This window comes from Sorex araneus, chromosome 1 (assembly GCF_027595985.1).
Source record: "Sorex araneus isolate mSorAra2 chromosome 1, mSorAra2.pri, whole genome shotgun sequence".
Taxonomy (NCBI): domain Eukaryota; kingdom Metazoa; phylum Chordata; class Mammalia; order Eulipotyphla; family Soricidae; genus Sorex; species Sorex araneus.
In genome coordinates, this window is record NC_073302.1 from 230,469,280 (window position 1) to 230,487,749 (window position 18,470).

The 18,470-nt window shown below is 39.5% G+C and overlaps 1 protein-coding gene across 1 annotated transcript in view; it reads right to left on the reverse strand.

Moving 5' to 3' along the window:
• The window catches only part of RNF17 (ring finger protein 17), a 193,198-nt gene that overhangs the window by 19,983 nt on the left and 154,745 nt on the right, over window positions 1-18,470 (reverse strand). The window contains exons 27-29 of the mRNA XM_004604511.2: window positions 8,726-8,845; window positions 3,929-4,009; window positions 1,644-1,769 (exon numbers count right to left, since the gene is read on the reverse strand). Coding sequence (XP_004604568.2) covers window positions 1,644-1,769; window positions 3,929-4,009; window positions 8,726-8,845 — 327 coding nt within the window. The remainder of the gene's footprint in view (window positions 1-1,643; window positions 1,770-3,928; window positions 4,010-8,725; window positions 8,846-18,470) is intronic.

The window sequence follows — 18,470 nt, forward strand, 5'->3', positions numbered from 1 at the left end:
TGTATACCCTTATTAAAATTAATATTAAAATTTTAACAGGTAAACATTACAGTCCAAAATAAAAATCTTACTATAAAATGTTAATGTTATTGTTTATTATGGCAATATTTCATTTTGCTTGGTTTTTGGACCATGGCAGCTATACTCGGGACTTACTCCTGGCTCTTTGCTCAGGAGCCTCACCTATCACGGCTCAGGGATAATCTGTGGTGCCAGAGATCAACCCTGTGTCAGCTGTAAGTGCCTCTGTACCATACTATCTCCCTGGCCCTGAATACACTGTTTTAAAATGTACTTATGGAAACTTGTGATGTAAAACTATAATAGGCAAATTATTTTTACATGTTCAATTCTTTCATTATAAATTCATTCTCAGTTAATTTTAAAAAAATTTTTTTTAAACTTTATTGAATCACCGTGAGATAGTTACAAGCTTTCATGTTTGGGTTACAACCTCACAATGATCAAACACCCATCCCTCCACCAGTGCACATTCCCCACCACCCAGATATGCCCCCCCCTTTCCACTCTCCCCCTGCCTCCAAGGCAGACAATATTCCCCATACTCTCTACTTCTGGGCATTATAGCTTGCAACACAGACACTCTCAGTTCATTTAAAGGCTAGGGTATTTGCGCACTCATTTGTGGCATATAAAGTAACATAGTGGGAAGCTAACACTTCCCTGGTCTAAGATAAAGACCAGGAGGATTGCTCCACGGCTTGGAAGCCAGTCTCACATGCTGGGGGAAAAGGCAGCTGAGATAGAGAAGGGACCACCAAGTAAAGGATGCTTGGAGGGCTCACCTGGAATGGGAGACGTGTGCTGAAAATAGATTAGAGACCGAGAATGATGGCCACTTAATACCATTATTGCAAACCACAACACCCAAAAGGAGAGGGAGAGTAAAAGGGAATGCGCCTGCCACAGAGGTGGGTCGGGGTGGGGGTGTGTGGTGGGGGTGGTGGAATACTGGGAACATTGGTGGTGGAGAATGGCACTGGTGGAGGGATGGGTATCGATTGTTGTATGACTGAAATGTAAGCATGAAAGTTTGTAAGCCTGTAACTGTACCTTACGGTGATTCACTAAAAAATATAAAAATAAATAAATAAGTGAAAAAAATCTGTAACTATGAAAGTGTATTTATCTTCCTCCCCATTAATTTTTAAAAATACTAAAAAAGAAGCAACAAAAGCAACTAGAGTGTATTGCTATTGAAACTAAGTTTAGATTTCTGCTCCAAGTTTCCAGTGCGGCATCATTGGGAAGGATGAGCAAAGACAAAATGTAAAAAGACAAAATGGAAATTCTGTTACAATTTCAAATAAAAGGAAAATACATTTTATCTGGGGAGAGAGAGTCCTTAGCTGCAACCAATCTAGCAATTAAAAAATTTATATCATTCTATAATTTAGAGTTTCTATCAAATTTTTTTGGTGTTTTGGGCCATACCTGGTGGTACTCAGGGGCTATACTGGGCTCTGTGCTTAGGAATGATTTCTTGAAGTGTTTGGGGATGGTCATATATAGCTCTAGAAGTTTGAGCCTGTATCAGGCACATGTAAGGCAAGTGCCTTTCTTCTAGAATGATGAGTTCTAGCCCCCACAGTTCAGAGTTTTATAGAAAGTATTTCACTTACTTCTTCTGATATTTCCTCAGGGTGTTCAAAAATGCAATGTTTATGGTGTGCCATAAAATAAGAAAGTGACATTCCATCAAAATAGATATGAACAGATAATTTTCCCCAGGGGTTTTCAGGTAATTCCTGTTTAAATAAAAATATAATTAAAAATAAATAAAATAGAAATATAGATTTTTAAATAAAAATCTATTTGGAAAATAAAATTTTACAAGCAGAAAATATATTTCTAACAATCACAGTTTGGGTTTTTCAATATAAATTTCCTCTCATATTTTGGCAGATTACTGGCAATAACTATACTACTCTGGTTTATGTAAAATATACTTTCCTTAAGTTAACACTTTTATTTATTAGAAAATATCTTACTATATATACAATTACTACATCATTTATAAGATGATGATAATAATTTATATTCTTCATCATCATCATCATCATCATCATCATCATCATCATCATCATCCCATTGATTGGTCGAATTTCTTGAGCGGTTTCAGTAATGTCTCCTTTCGTCCTAACCCTGAGATTTCAGAAGCCTCTCTTTGCTCATCCTTCCCAATGATGCCGCACTGGAGGTTCTTTCAGGGTCATGGGAATGAGATCCAGCATTGTTACTGGTTTTGGCATATGAATACACCACGGGGAGTCTGCGAGGGTCTCCCATGTGGGCAGGAAGCTCTGGGTAGCTAGCCAGGTTCTCCCAGAGGGAGAACTAGGCTATAAGATGTTAATAATTTATATTATAAATAATTTATATTTATAATTAATATAATTATATAATTTATAGAATTAATAATTTATATTAAGGAGGAGACTTTTAAAAGATAGCAGGAATTAGAAGAAATAGAAAATCTAAAAGGAATCATGATAACATCTTTAAAACTTTCCATTTCATTAATTACTATTAGCTACTTAACATACACAAGCTAATAAACTGATATAATTTCTTTTTTTTTTCTTTTTGGGTCACACCCAGCGATGCTCAGGGGTTACTCCTGGCTTTGCACTCAGGAATTACTCCTGGCGGTGCTTGGGGGACCATATGGGATGCCGGGGATCGAACCCGGGCCGGCCGCGTGCAAGGCAAATGCCCTACCCGCTGTGCTATCACTCCGGTCCCTAAACTGATATAATTTCTTAAGATTTTTACTTAGTCCCACTCTACTGCAAATTGATGTTATTACACTTAGCATTCCAGGACAACTCCTTGTTTCTAACTTTTCCTATGATCCAGTTTTTCATTAATGCAGCAGAGGGAAAATACTAGAACACAAAGTTAGTCGATGTCATCCCTTTGTTGATGCCCTTGAAGCCACCAACATCCCTGAACAGGGGAGGTCCTTGGAAATTTCCGAAGTATTTCAGTAGGTATTTCACTCTGTCCTATTCCTTCTACTTTTCTAAGCAAATTTTCTCTCAGCACTCTGGACATCTTGTCTTGACCCTCTTTGCCTACTCTGGTTTAGTTATCTCATTTTAAACTCTTCTCTCAAGTCCATTTTGCAGTGATAGCTTCCTGAGAGTCTACCTTTAAAACAAAATCTCCTTCCATTAACTACCCTTCCATATCACCCTGATAAAATTTCTTTCACTTCTTATATGATATATCTTATCTTTTGTGTTTCCCACCATGGAAATGAAGTTTCACAATGGTAGGCATTTCTGATAATGCAGTTCATGGCTGTCCCTCCAGCACATAAAAGCAACTTGTGATTTTATTTGTATAGATGGTCTGGGAAGGTTCCATAAATAAGGCTGTATATTCATAATTTATAAGAAATCAGGCAGCTTTCGGTATTGTACATAAGTAATCACATTAAACTATAATAGGCAAAGAAAGATACCTTGGTAAATGAAAAAAATTCAGTCTAATCTTCTCTGATTTTTTTCTATAGAGACAGAGAGGGCTCTTGATATTAAAATAACCAAAAGTAAAGTTACTCTACTTGAATCATCTCCACTGGCTTACTTCCTGTGTTACACGCAGAGTCACCCTGACAATTACTACATTAATTTATAAACATCTCCGATTCTCTGATGCTAGATATCAATTTCAAAGTAAGTACCAACTATTAAGTGACTTCAGTGATTATGAAACTTCTTAGGAATTTGCGCAGTTAGATTTATTGAAAACAATTGTAGGAACCAAAGTGGTGACTCCTTTTATGTAAATGATATATTTAGTCACATACCATTCATCATAAAAATATGCCTCAAATCATATTACCTGTAACACTTTAATGCAAATAATTTTAATCAAATATTATTTTAATATATTTTACCATGGCATGAATTTCCACTTCTCTCTTTGAAAGCAGTTCCCGCAGGAGTTCTACAGCATCTGGTTGCCAGATATTTCCAACCTATTTAAGAATAATAAAGTCAAATTAGTTGACAATACATGAGAAAGAGCAGTAAATAAGGAAAGTGTTGGAAACAAAAGTCTTTACTTCACCCTGTAATACTCAAAGCAGCTTGCACTTTAAAAACACAAACATATGTGAGGGCTGGAGCAATAGCACAGTGGGTAGGGCCTTGCAAACGGCTGACCTGGGTTCGATTCCCAGCATCCCACATGGTCCCCTGAGCACTGCCAGGAGTTAATTCCTGAGTAAGTACATGAGCCAGGAGTAACCTCTGTGCATTGCTGGGTGTGACCCAAAAAAGAAAAAACAAAAAAACAAAAAAACCCAACAACCAAAAACCAAAGAAACAAAAACAAAAAACCCACAAACATATATTAAAAGAAAGCATGCTCACTATTTAGTACCATACATAAAAATTAAGTCAAAATGGGTTAAAGATTCTGATATTAGACTGAAAAACTGTAAAATAAATGAAAGAAAACAGGTGCTACACAGCAGGAGCTCAACATCAGCGATATATTTGGAAAATAAATGTTATTAACAAGGAAAAAAAAAAGTACAAATAATAAAAAAAGAAGCTACATAAAAACTGTCCAGAGTAAAAGCAGCTTGAAAAAATGCAGAGGCAATTTGCATATCAAAGATATGAAAAGAACTGATATGCAAAATACATAAAGAACACATGGAACTTCACAAAAAAATGCAAGCAAAGCTTGAGCAGATAGCTTGATAGCTCACAGGGATGATAGAGCACATGCTCTACATGAAAGCATGAGATCCATATTTGATCCTTGGCATGGCATAGCCTCCCAAGCACCATCAGTGTGACCCTAGTTACCCCCCTGCATCAATGAGCCTAAGCACCAAGAAATGAAAGTCTCAGGGTGGGGGACCCAAACACTAATGTGAGGGCATCCCTCAAGGAAAAGTAACCCAAGAAAAATGGATGAAAGGCAAAGATTAGAAACAACAAATGTTGGCGAGGATGAGGAGAAAGAAACCCTGGTATATTACTGGTGGGCATGTACATTGGTATAGTGTGTATGGAAAACTGTCTTGACATTCCTTTAAGAAATAAAAATAAAAACATCTTATAATCCTGCATTTATATGAATATGAATATAATTTGAAAGGTACTGTACCCTTAAAATAGTAGTTACTTGCAATAGCTAAAACATGGAATCAACCTGAATGTCCATCAAAACGTGACAGGATACATTTGGTGTAGATGGGCAAGAAAGAAGAGAGCAACCCCAGGCCTAATTCCTCAGATTTCTCAGGGGGTCTAGCTACAAATACTTGTACAAGTAGAAGCCTACCAAGCTCAATGAGCGAAAACTATCACTAAAGGCACAAACAACACCAACAAGCTAAGTAAATTCACAATGTGTGAAAAATGTTGGCACACACAGCAAAGCATAAGAAAGTATGAGAGTCGAAATGAGAAAACCGCTACAATAAGAAATGACAGAAATAAAGAGCATGGGAGGTGATATAAAATATTCAATAGAAGCTCTGAATAGAAGTTGCACAAAAGATCAAGAAGCTCCAAGACATGAAGGAGGTAACTGCTAGGAAATAATTGGGAAATAACTGAAGGAAAACAGTTTGAAAAGATAAAACAGCAGAGAACTATGGGATGAGTACAAGAGGAGAAATATAAGAACCTTCAAGGTGCATGTGGTTCCTGAGCACATGTTGCTCGAATCTCCCTTCTTGGTATGTGTACTTTCAGACCTAATTCTAAGATGTGTACTGTGGGTCTCGCTTTCTCCACACTAGAGAAGCCTGTGTTCTCTCGACCTTTTTATACTCTCTCTCTCCCCTTTCCTCCCTTCCTTCCTCAAAAGTTTCAAATAAAACCTGTTTATTTTCAGGATTATAAGAATTTGACATAGAAATTAAGAATTTCTATGCTATTACATGGTTTTCAATAACAATTAAAAACGTTCCATTCATGTGTTATTGCTAAAAGACAAAAGGAATTATTGAAGTTCCTGAAGAACAGGAAGGCAAATTTGATGAATAAAGAAATCATCTGAAAGAATTTCCCAGAGCTGAGGAATAAAGGTACTGAGATCCAAGAGACCTGAAGGGACCCAAAAAAATATAGACTCAACTAGGAAAACTCCAAGACACACTTTATTAAAAATAACAAAAGTCAAAGATACAGAACATTGGAAGCAAGCAGCAAGATCAAAATTAGAACTTACATACAAGTTTTGGAAAGAGCAGATCTATCAAATATAACTCTATAAGCCAGAAGAGAATGGAGCGGTATAGTACAAAAACTCAATGAAATGAATACCTCACCAAAAATGCTCTATCGAGCTAGATTATCATTCTAGATATGAAGGAATGATACAGAGGTTCATGGATAGGCAACAGCTTAGGGAATTCAGTCTTGAAACTGGTTTTGCAAGAAGTATTAAATGAGCTTCTTTATGGACAGGACAAACTTCCCAATATATGTCATTGAGACTGGAGCAATAGTATAGCAGATAGGGTATTTGCCTTGCACGTGGACGACCTGGGTTTGATTCCTGGCAACCCAGATGGTTCCCTGAGTACTGCCAAAAGCTAGAGCCAAGAGAAAGTGCTGAGCACTGCCAGGTGTGGCCCAAAGACAAAAATTATAATATTTTCTGATATAAAGCCAATATTCCCTTTTTTAGGATAAAATACTTTTATAGGTCTATTCACATTTTTCCATTTAATTTTTTTTACCTTTTAATTTTTATTTTAAAAAAATTTTTGGCTAGACTCAGTGATGCTCAGGGTTATTTTTGGCTCTGCACTAAGGAATTGTTCCTGTTGGGTTCGGGGGACCTTATGGGATGCTGGGGATTAAACTCAGGTAAGCCGTGTGGAAGGCAAATGCCCTAACCATGATAGCAGAGATGCTCCTGCCAAACATTGCGTTTTCTTACCTTAAAATATACTATATAAGATTACAATAATAAAACTAGAGTTGTATTAGAATAAAGGCAGACTCGAAAACACAGTGGAATAGAACCGAGAGTCAAGGAATAAATCCTCAGATCACGTAAGTTTATGATAAAGAAACTACACGTATTAAGTAGAATGATGAAAGCCTCTTCAACAACAGTTGGAAAAACTGACCATCCACATGCAAAAAGTGAATTTGAGCCCCCTTTTCACATCAGATCACTGTCACTGTATCACTGTCACTGTAATCCTGTTGCTCATTGATTTTTCTCGAGTTTACACCAGTAACGTCTCCATTGTGAGACTTGTTGTTATTGTTTTTGGCATATCGAACATTGCCAGGCTCTGCCGTGCGGGTGAGATACTCTGAAGCTTGCCGGGCTCTCTGAGAAGGGCGGAGGAATTGAACCTGGGTCGTCCATGTGCAAGGTAAATGCCCTACCCACTATGCTATAGCTCCAGCCCTTCACATCATATACAAAAAGTTAATCTGAAACTGAGGAAAGACCTACATTTTAAAGCCAAATTCATAAAACACACTAAGGCATAACTGTTACTGTCTACAGTTAGTGTCTACAATGATTCAACTTCACTGGCAGAAAAAATGAAAGTAAAAATAAATGAAAGGGATTGTACCATTAAAGATTAAAAGGTTTCTAGACCAGGAAAAGAAACCATAGCTAAAATAAAAATATATCCTGAATAGGATAAAATAACTGCACAATATATAAAACCTTACAGAGGATTAATATCCAAGAGACATAAAGCACTCACAGAACTTAACAAAATAAACTATCCCATTAAAAAATGAGGTAAGTAGTAGAACAGATGCTAAATGACCAAGATCTGGAACAGGAGCTAGTCAGTGAAGATCTGAAACTACCCAAGTACCAAAAAACACACGAATGGATGAAGCAGTTTATATATGCATGGGTGTGTGTGTGTGTGTGTGTGGGCGGGGGGGGGGCGGGTATGCATGCGCCTGTGCTCAAGAGACAATGATAAAACCTTATATTTCACTAACTACAACTTGGATGAAATTAGATGGTTTCACGTGAAGTGTCAAAAGAAGGATAAATACATGATGATCTCACTCTTACAAGGAGAATAAAAAGACAAAAAAATCAGTGGCTAATGAAAAGAAACTCTAAGATTCTACTTGTAAAATTGAGCCTGACAAGGAGCATGGGATACGGAAAAGAAAGAATGCCGGGACAGTGGTAGAGGGATACTGGCACTCTGGTGGTGGCTGTGGTGTAGCAGCAACATATGCTTAAAACATTAATTTAAGCTTCAAATTTGTTAAATTTTGGATAAAATAATAAAATCTGTACAATCTCATGCCTTTATCATCAATGTGGATGCCTTTTCATCAGTTTTAAAAAATATATTTTCAAAAGGACCCTTTGGTTGTCTTAAACTTATTTTAGAAATTCTGACATCATTTTGTTTTTTTGGACCACACCAAGAAGTACTCAGAGCTTATTCCTAGCTGTATACTCAGGGATCACTCCTGGCGGGGCTCGGGGCACCATATGGGATTCTGGAGATGGGAACCTAGGTCAGCTTTGTGCAAGACAAATGCTCTATCCACTGTACTATTGCTCTGGCTCCAAATATATATATATATATGTGTGTGTGTGTGTGTGTGTGTGTGTGTGTGTATTGCTGTAATTAAAAGGAATTTCATTTTATGTTAAATTTCTAGAAAACTGTTTATAAAACTTTAAAATAAATTATTCTCACAAAATACCGTTTACTTACAGGTGCAGTATTATAGAGCTGACAAGGAATACAAAACTGGGGTGTATCAGGATATAGCAAAATAGGGTACAGATGACACTGTGGAATCTTCTCAGTGAATCCGTGGTCTAAATATTGTACCTGAAACAGGAAAAAGAAAACCTCTAACTAAGATTTACTACTAAAATCTACTACTAAAAGACAGAAAGGAGTCCCTGGCATTAAAAGAAAAAAGGAATCCCAGAAGGATACCTGAAGCTGAATCTTAAAACTCTTCTGAAAAATAGCAGTACTGTGGGGCTACAGAGAGCACTCTTTGCATATGGCCAGCCTCCAGGTCTTGGCACTCAGGCTCTTGACAATGACCTCTAGTCTAGTTGGCTGAGAAAGACCAAGAAGTGTCCCTGGGCCTTCTGAGTCCCATTTGGGACACGGACACGGACACACACACACACACACATACACACACACACACACACACACACACACACACACACACACACACACACTCTGTATTCACTCATACCATTGTATATCAAATCTCACTGTCAAATGAAAGATTCATATCAAAGTTTTAAAGACATTTTATTAATTAAAAAATGTATTTTGACTCCCACCGGTTCCCGGGCTGCAGGGGCTCCCCTGGAACCCCCCGAATTCCCTGCGATCGTGGACACGCCTCTCCACTCCTCTGTAATGCCCGAACTCCCAATCAGGTACTCACAAAGAGGACTGGGACTCCACCTACCTACCGGAGGGACACTCTCTCACCCGCCTACCCCGCCCTGTCCCCCAAGAGATTACTGGGGGGGTGGCCTGTAGGTCGGGGGCGTGCCTCAAAAGGGGGCGTGGCCACTTACCGGAGTATTGGCCGCAGTTTTTTCTCTTTTTTTTGACATAAGACAAATTTATTATGTAGAACAAGATCAATAGAAACATTTTTATAAACTATACAAAATGACTGAACTTTGATCCACACTTTTAAAATATCCATGTGGTTAGATGAATATACCTGGGATTTGAAGGGAATAGAGCTGCTAGTTGGTCAGTGGGAACCTGAATTATTCAATTTGCCAACTTTTGGTAATTCTCCTAAGATGAGTTCAATCATGGATTTATCTAACCATCGACCCATAAGTAAATTATCATATATGTTTGTGATTGATCTGTGTTAAGAATATTAAATAGAAAGATGTAGAGAAGGTTCCTAGGATCTTTTTTTTTTCTGGAATTTTATTTTATTTTATTTTTTTTGCTTTTTGGGTCACACCCGGCGATGCACAGGGGTTACTCCTGGTTCTACACTCAGGAATTACTCCTGGCAGTGCTCAGGGGACCATATGGGATGCTGGGATTCGAACCCAGGTCGGCCGCGTGCAAGGCAAACGCCCTACCCGCTGTGCTATCGCTCCAGCCCCTATTTTATTTAAAAAAAATTTTTTTTATTGAGTCACTATGTGGAAAGTTACAAAGTTTTCAGGTTTAAGTCTCAGTTATACAATGCTTGAACACCCATTCCTTCACCAGTGCACATATTCCACCACCAAGAATCACAGTATAGCTCCACCCCGTTCCCCCACACTCCTAGCCCCCCACCTGTGTAACTGATAAATTTCACTTTACTTTCACTTTGATTACATTCAATATTTTGACAAAACCCACTATTATTGCTTGGAGTGTCTCCCCCCTAAAGTCGGACCTGCTGAAAAGGAAGCATTTGATAATTTGTTTTCCATTGCTGAGAATGAAGAGGTATGAGGTCGAGTGACCGCACTTAGCAGCCTCACGGTTTTGGGTTTCTGTATTTTAGTATTTTAGTAGCTAAGTCCAGAGAAATATCTACATTACATACTCTATAACCTACTTCTTTGAAAATCACCCTGGCCATCTAAATCATTTTTTTGCAAATTAGTCCTTTAGCTGACTTGAACTTCACAAAAGCTGTCAGTGAACAATAGAATCTCCACAAATTCCTCGTAAAGACAGCACAGCTTTAAGTCATCACTAAAGGCCCCACATAAACCAAGAGGAGAGCCTGAGAACAAGGAAGTATTCTGGAATTGGAACAAAGCCACCAACATCAACTTAGCACAAACAGAATACCCCCCGCAGAAAGAGGGAATAGGGTTAGACAACTAGAAGGCTACAACTATAGACTTCCGTAACAATATGAAGAAACAGCAAAAATTCCCTCCACAAAGAGAAGATGAAGAAAATATTCAGAAATCTGCAAAGGGTCCACCCACATACTGGACCTCTCAGAAAAAGAATTCAGAGAAGAAATCTTTAAGAGAGTCGATGTACTCAAAGCAACCATGGAACAGACATCCAATAAATTAAGGGAGGAGATGAATGATGCTTTGGAACAGTCAACCAAGAAAATGCAAGAAGAAATGAGATCAGAAATTTCAAAGTTACAAACAGATGTCACAAAGCTACAAACAGAAGTCACACAAATAAAGGAGTCGGTAGATGAATTAAAAATCTCAGTAGGTGCCCTCAACAGTAGAATGACTACAGCCGAAGACAGAATCAGTGAGCTTGAAGATGAGCTGCAGAAAGCTTACAGACAACAACAAATAATGACAAAAGACCTCAAAATGGCTACAGAGCAAATCAGAGTCCTTGGGGATGACTTCAAGAGGAACAACATAAGAATCATTGGAGTACCAGAAGCACAGGGAAGTAATCCCAATGAAAAAAACACAGTCAAAGACATCATTGCCAAGAAATTCCCAGAGCTGGGGAAGGCAGGCATCCAGATCCAAGGAGTCCAAAGATACCAGCAAAAAGAGACCCGAATAAAAAGACTCCAAGGTATATTATAGTCAGAATGACGGATGCAGTGGATAGAGACACAATTCTGCAAGCAGCAAGGTCAAAGAAGGAAATCACATACAAAGGAGTACCCCTCAGATTTACAGCAGATCTATCAGAGGAAACCCTCCAAGCCTGAAGACAATGGTGGGACATAGTGAAAAAAACCAATGAAATGAATGCCTCACCAAGAATACTTTATCCGGCTAAACTCTCACTCAAACTCGAAGGAATCATACACTATTTCTCGGATAAACAACAGCTCAGGAACTTCATAGACTCAAAACCAAACTTAAAAGAAGGACTAAAGGGGCTATTGTAAGTCAACGAAGAACCCCACAAGAACAACAAACTCCACAGGAAGGTGACACAAAACCCCATGACAATAATCTCTCTCAATGTCAATGGCCTAAATGCACCAATTAAGAGACATAGAGTGGCAAAATGGATTCAGAAACTAAACCCAACATTTTGCTGCCTGCAAGAAACACACCTGAACAGTCAGGGCAAACACAGACTCAAAGTCAAAGGGTGGAAAACAATACTGCAAGCAAACAACTCCCTCAAAAAAGCTGGGGTGGCAATACTAGTATCCAACAACATAGATTTCAGGTTGAAAAAGATTAGGAGGGACAACAAAGGTCACTTCCTATTTATCAAGGGATATGTGCAACAGGAAGAAATCACACTCTTAAACATATATGCACCTAATGAGAGACCGGCTAAATACTTAAAACAACTCCTAACAGACTTTAACGAGGACATCGCTAACAGCACAATAGTAGTCGGGGACTTCAACACTGCCCTATCACTTCTGGATAGATCGACAAGAACAAAACTCAGCAAGGAAACACAGACTCTGAGGGAAGAAATAGAAGAGAGAGAGAGAGAGAGAGAGAGGCCTAAAAGACCTATACAGGGCTTTGCACCCCAAAAAGAAAGAATACAAATTCTTTTCCAGTGCAAATGGAACATTCTCCAAAATAGACCATGTACTGGGCCACAAAACATACCTCAATAAAATCAGAAAAATAGAAATTGTATCAACTATCTTCTCAGGCCACGATACACTGAAGATAGAAGCTAATCACACACAGACGCAGAGAATCAAAACAAACACCTGGAAATTAAACAGCTCAATGTTGAACAATAAGTAGGTCAGGAAGGAAATCAAGGAAGAAATCAAGAGATACCTTGAGACAAATGAGAATGAAGACACAAGCTACTAAAACCTATGGGACACAGCTAAAGCTGTGTTAAGGGGAAAATTTATAGCTCTGCAAGCATTCCTTAGGAAGAAAGGGCCTACACAGATAGCTTGACTTCACAGCTCAAGGCCTTAGAAAAGGACCAAAAAAAAGAACCCAAACCAGACCGAAGGAAAGAAATAATAAAAATTAGAGCAGAAATTAACGACATGGAAACCCTGAAAACAATCCAAAAGGTCAATGAAACCAAGAGCTGGTTCTTTGAGAAAATAAACAAGATTGAGAAACCACTAGCAAGACTCACAAAGAAAGAGAGTGAGATAACCCTAATAAACTGAATCAGGAATGAAAAGGGGGACATCACAACAGAAATCAACGAAATTCAAAAGATTGTCAGAGACTACTTCGAAAGCCTGTATGCCACAAAACAAGAGAACCTAAAAGAAATGGATGAAATCCTTGATTCCTACAATCTCCCAAGACTGAACAAAGAAGACTTGGAATACCTGAATAGACCCATTAATATATATATATTTTTTCATTGAATCACCACGTGGAAAGTTACATAGTTCTCTGGGTTATGTCAGTTATACAATACTCAAACACCCTTCCCTTCACCAGTGCCCATATTCCATCACCAACCACCCCAGTATACCTCCCACCTCCCGCCCCCTCCCATCCCCCCAGCCCCCCCTTGTAAGTGATAAGTTTCATTTTGTTTACTCTTTATCTTGATTACATTCCATGTTTCAACTCATAACTCACTATTGTTGCTGGAGTTCCCCCCCCCCCCAAAAAAAAAGGCAGTCCTACTGCCAAGGAAGCATTTGATAGTTTTCCATTGCTGAGAATGTAGAGATATTAAGTCCCGCTGTTTGTTACATAACTTTTCTTCATTTTTTTCCCCCCTCCTTCCCGCGCCACCAAGTTCATGCCTGCTTAGTAATCTTCATAGTATGATTGATGCCATGCTGCCTGACAAAGGGAGAAAAAACCTAGAAAGATGGTTATTTCCCGTCATCAGCTGGCGTGGAGCTATAGCTTAGTTGATAGTCTAGCAGCATGTCTGCAAGCAGTTTCTGGAACCAATAGTAGTGCGCTGGTATCGGCCCCGGCTCCACCAGCGTCCCACTGTTCCATGTACATAATTTTTTTCCCTAATATCCCGTTCCCACGCCACCAGGTTCGTGTCTGCTTAATGGACATCATAATATGGCTAGCGCCACGCCACATTTCTTCCCGAGAAAGAAATATTTTTTCCCCTCAGCCAGCGTGGGATTATAGCTTAGTTCAGTCTAGAGAGATGGGTACCACTATGATTGCCTTCAATATTTCAACAAAAGACTTACTATTCTTGTTAGGATTATCCCCCCAAAGTCCAACCCGTTACAAAGGAACCATTTCATATTGCTGATGATTAGATGACATTAGGTTGTGCGGCCGCGCGGTTTTGGGTTTCTGTATAAAGTCCAGGGAAAATTCTACCAGAAATTCTATCACTACAAACTTTTACCATTTTATGGTGCTCATAAGATGGAAAAACCTAGAGAAATACTGGGCCCCCGCTGTGGCAGCCTGGTGGAAATGCTCAGTTCACATTCTGGAAGTATTTCAGTGGGCTGCTGGTGTCCAAAGTAGCTCTTTTGGGCTCCTCAGTCATGCTGGCGCAGCAGCAGCGGTGAGAGTAGACCCATTAATATTAAGGAAATTGAAACTGTAATAAAAAAGAAATCTCCCCAAAAACAAAAGCCCAAGTCCAGATGGATTCACTGGCGAATTCTTCCAAACATTTAAAGAAAACCAGTTGCCAGTTCTCCTCAAGCTTTTCCAGGAAATTGAAAAAACAGGAACTCTCCCAAACAGTTTGTATGAAGCATGCATCTCTCTAATACCAAAAGCAAACAAAGACATCACTAAGAAAGAAAATTATAGACCAATATCCCTGATGAACATCGATGCGAAGATTCTCAACAAAATATTAGCAAATAGGATCCAACAACTCATCAAAAAGATCATACACCATGACCAAGTGGGATTCATCCCAGGGATGCAAGGATGGTTTAACATTCGGAAATCAATCAACATAACCATCATATCAACAAAAGTAAAGATAAAAACCATATGATCATATCAATAGATGCAGAGAAAGCATTTGACAAGATCCAAGATCCGTTCATGATGAAAACCCTCACCAAAATGGGTTTTGGAGGAACTTTTTTCAAGATAGTCAAAGCCATTTACCACAAGCCTACGGCAAGCATTATCCTCAATGGGGAAAAACTAAGGGCATTTCCTCTAAGATCAGGCACAAAGATGCCCACTCTCACCACTTCTCTTCAATATCATACTGGAAGTACTTGCGATAGCTGTTAGACAAGAAAAAGAGATTAAGGGCATCCAGATAGGAAAGGAAGAAATCAAACTCTCACTATTTGCAGATGATATGATACTATATCTAGAGAAGCCTAAAGCCTTTACTAAGAAACTCTTAGAAACAATAGACTTATACAGTAAAGTTGCAGGCTCCAAAATCAATACCCAAAAATCCATGGCCTTCCTATATACAAACAATGAGGCAGAGGAAAGGGACATGAAAAAAGCAATCCCATTCACAATCATGCCCCAGAAAATCAAGTACCTCAGAATCAGCTTAACCAAGGAAGTAAAAGACCTCTACAGAGAAAACTATAAAACGCTACTCCATGAAATAAAAGAGGACATGAGGAAATGGAAACATATATCCTGCTCATGGATAGGGAGAATCAATATTGTCAAAATGGCAATACTCCCCAAAGCATTATACAGATTCAACGCGATCCCTATAAGGATACCCATGACATTCTTCAAAGAAATGGATCAAGCAATCTTAAAATTCATATGGAACAACAAATGCCCACGGATATAGCTAAAACAATTCTTGGGGAAAAGACGATGGGAGGCATCACCCTCCCCAACCTCAAACTTTACTACAAAGTGGTAACAATTAAAACAGCATGGTACTGGAACAAAGGCAGAGCCGCAGACCAATGGAACAGGGTGGGATATCCCTACACACAACCCCAAATGTGTGACCGTCTAATCTTTGATCAGGGAGCAAGAGATGTGAAGTGGAGCAAGGAAAGCCTCTTTATCAAATGATGCTGGCACAACTGGACAACCACATGCAAAAGAATGGGCTTAGACCTCGACCTGACACAATGCACAAAAGTCAGATCAAAATGGATTAAAGACCTCAACATCAGACCAAAATCCATAAGGTAAATTGAAGACAAGGTCGGCAAAACCCTCCACAATATTAAAGCTAACTGTATATTCAAAGATGACATGCCACTGACCAACCAAGTGGAAACAGATAAACACATGGGACTATATTAAACTGAGAAGCTTCTGCACCGCAAAAGATACGGTGACCAAAATACAAAGACAATCTATGGAATGGGAAAGAATATCCACCCAATACCCATCAGATACCAAAGGTTGATATCAAAGATATACAAGGCACTGGTTGAACTCTAGAAGAAGAAAACATCCAACCCCATCAGAAAATGGGGCGAAGAAATGAACAGAAACTTTCCCAAGGAAGAGATACGAATGGCCAAAAAGCACATGAAAAAATGCTCTACATCACTAATCATCAGGAAGATGCAGATCAAAACAACCATGAGATACCACCTCACACCACAGAGACTGGCACACATCCAAAAGAACAAAAGCAACCGCTGTTGGAGAGGATGTGGGGAGAAAGGGTCCCTTCTACACTGCTGGTGGGAATGCTGACTGGTTCAGCCCTTTTGGAAAACAATACGGACGCTTCTCAAAAAATTAGAAATTTATATTTTATATTTTTATAATTTATTTATTTTTAATTAGAGAATCACCGTGAGGGTACAGTTACAGATTTATACACTTTTGTGCTTATACTTCCCTCATACAAAGTTCGGGAACCCATCCCTTCACCAGTGCCCATTCTCCACCACCCGTAAACCCAGCGTCCCTCCCACCCTCCCCAATCCCATCTCCCCCCCACCCCACCCTGCCACTGTGGCAGGGCATTCCCTTCTGTTCTCTCTCTCTAATTAGCTGTTGTGGTTTGCAATAAAGGTGTTCAGTGGCCGCTGTGCTCAGTCTCTAGCCCTCATTCAGCCCGCAACTCCCTTCCCCCACATGGCCTTCGACTACAATGTAGTTGGTGATCGCTTCTCTGAGTTGCCCTTTCCCCGGAACGTGAGGCCAGCCGCGAAACCATGGGGTCAACCTCCTGGTACTTATTTCTACAGTTCTTGGGTATTAGTCTCCCACTCTGATATTCTATATACCATAGATGAGTGCAGTCTTTCTATGTCTGTCTCTCTCTTTCTGACTCATTTCACTCAGCATGAAACTTTTCATGCCCATCCACTTAACTACAAAATTCTTGACTTCCTTAAAAAATTAGAAATTTAGCTCCCATTTGACCCAGCAATACCACTGCTGGGAATATATCCCAGAGAAGCAAAAAAGTATAGTCGAAATGACATCTACACTTATATGTTCATTGCAGCACTGTTTACAATAGCCAGAATCTGGAAAAAACCCGAGTGCCCTAGAACAGATGACTGGTTGAAGAAACTTTGGTACATCTATACAATGGAATACTATGCAGCTGTTAGAAAAAAGGAGGTCATGAACTTTGCATATAAGTGGATCAACATGGAAAGTATCATGCTAAGTGAAATGAGTTAGAAAGAGAGAGACGGACATAGAAAGATTGCACTCATCTGTGGAATATAGAATAATGGACTAGGAGACTAACACCCAAGAATAGTAGAAATAAGTACCAGTAGGTTGACTCCATGGCTTGGAATCTGGCCTCATATTCTGGGGAGAGGGCAACTCAGATAGAGAAGGGAACACCAAGTAAAATGTGGTTGGAGGCCACGCGGGGGAAGGGTGATGCATGCTGAATGTAGACTAGAGACTGAACACAATGGACACTCAACAACTTTATTGCAAACCACAACACCTAATTAGAGAGAGAGAACAAAAGGGAATACCCTGCCACAGTGGCAGGGTGGAGTGGGGGGAGATGTGAATGGGGGGGTGGGAGGGATGCTGGGTTTATTTGTGGTGGAGAATGGGCACTGGTTAAGGGATGGGTTCTTGAACTTTCTATGAGGGAAACATGAGCACGAAAATGGGGAGGGAAACTGGAACCCATCCCCTCCGAGGGGCCCTGGGGAAGACAGCGAGGCATGCGGGCAAGAGACTCTTGCCTATACACAAAGAAAAAAAAAACTTTGATTTTAAAATAGAGACCACATCTCATGCTAGAGTGGGTGGGGTCATGTGACAGGGGATTAAACTTGAGGCTTTGTGAATGTTGGGCATCTGTTATACCACTTGAGCCAAGAAACTTGTTATTTTTTTGTTTTGGAGCCACACCCAGTGGTGCCAAGGCTTTACTCCTGGCTCTGCAGCCAGGAATTATAGCTGGTGGGGCTCAGGGAACCATATGGGATGCCTGAGATTGAACCCAGGTCAACTCTGTGCAAGGCAAATACCCCACCTGCTGTACTACTGCTCCAGCCCCAAGAAACTTGTTTTTATATCATATAGTGTTCCTCAAAATTCTTGTAAAGTAGCTTTTTGAGAAGACTTTTTTTTTAAGAGTAGCTTGGTTTTAAAAGTAGAGAGAATTTGGGAAGTTGTCTGCCATAGAGGCAGGGTGAGGACCTGGATGTGGGAGAGGGGATACTGGGACA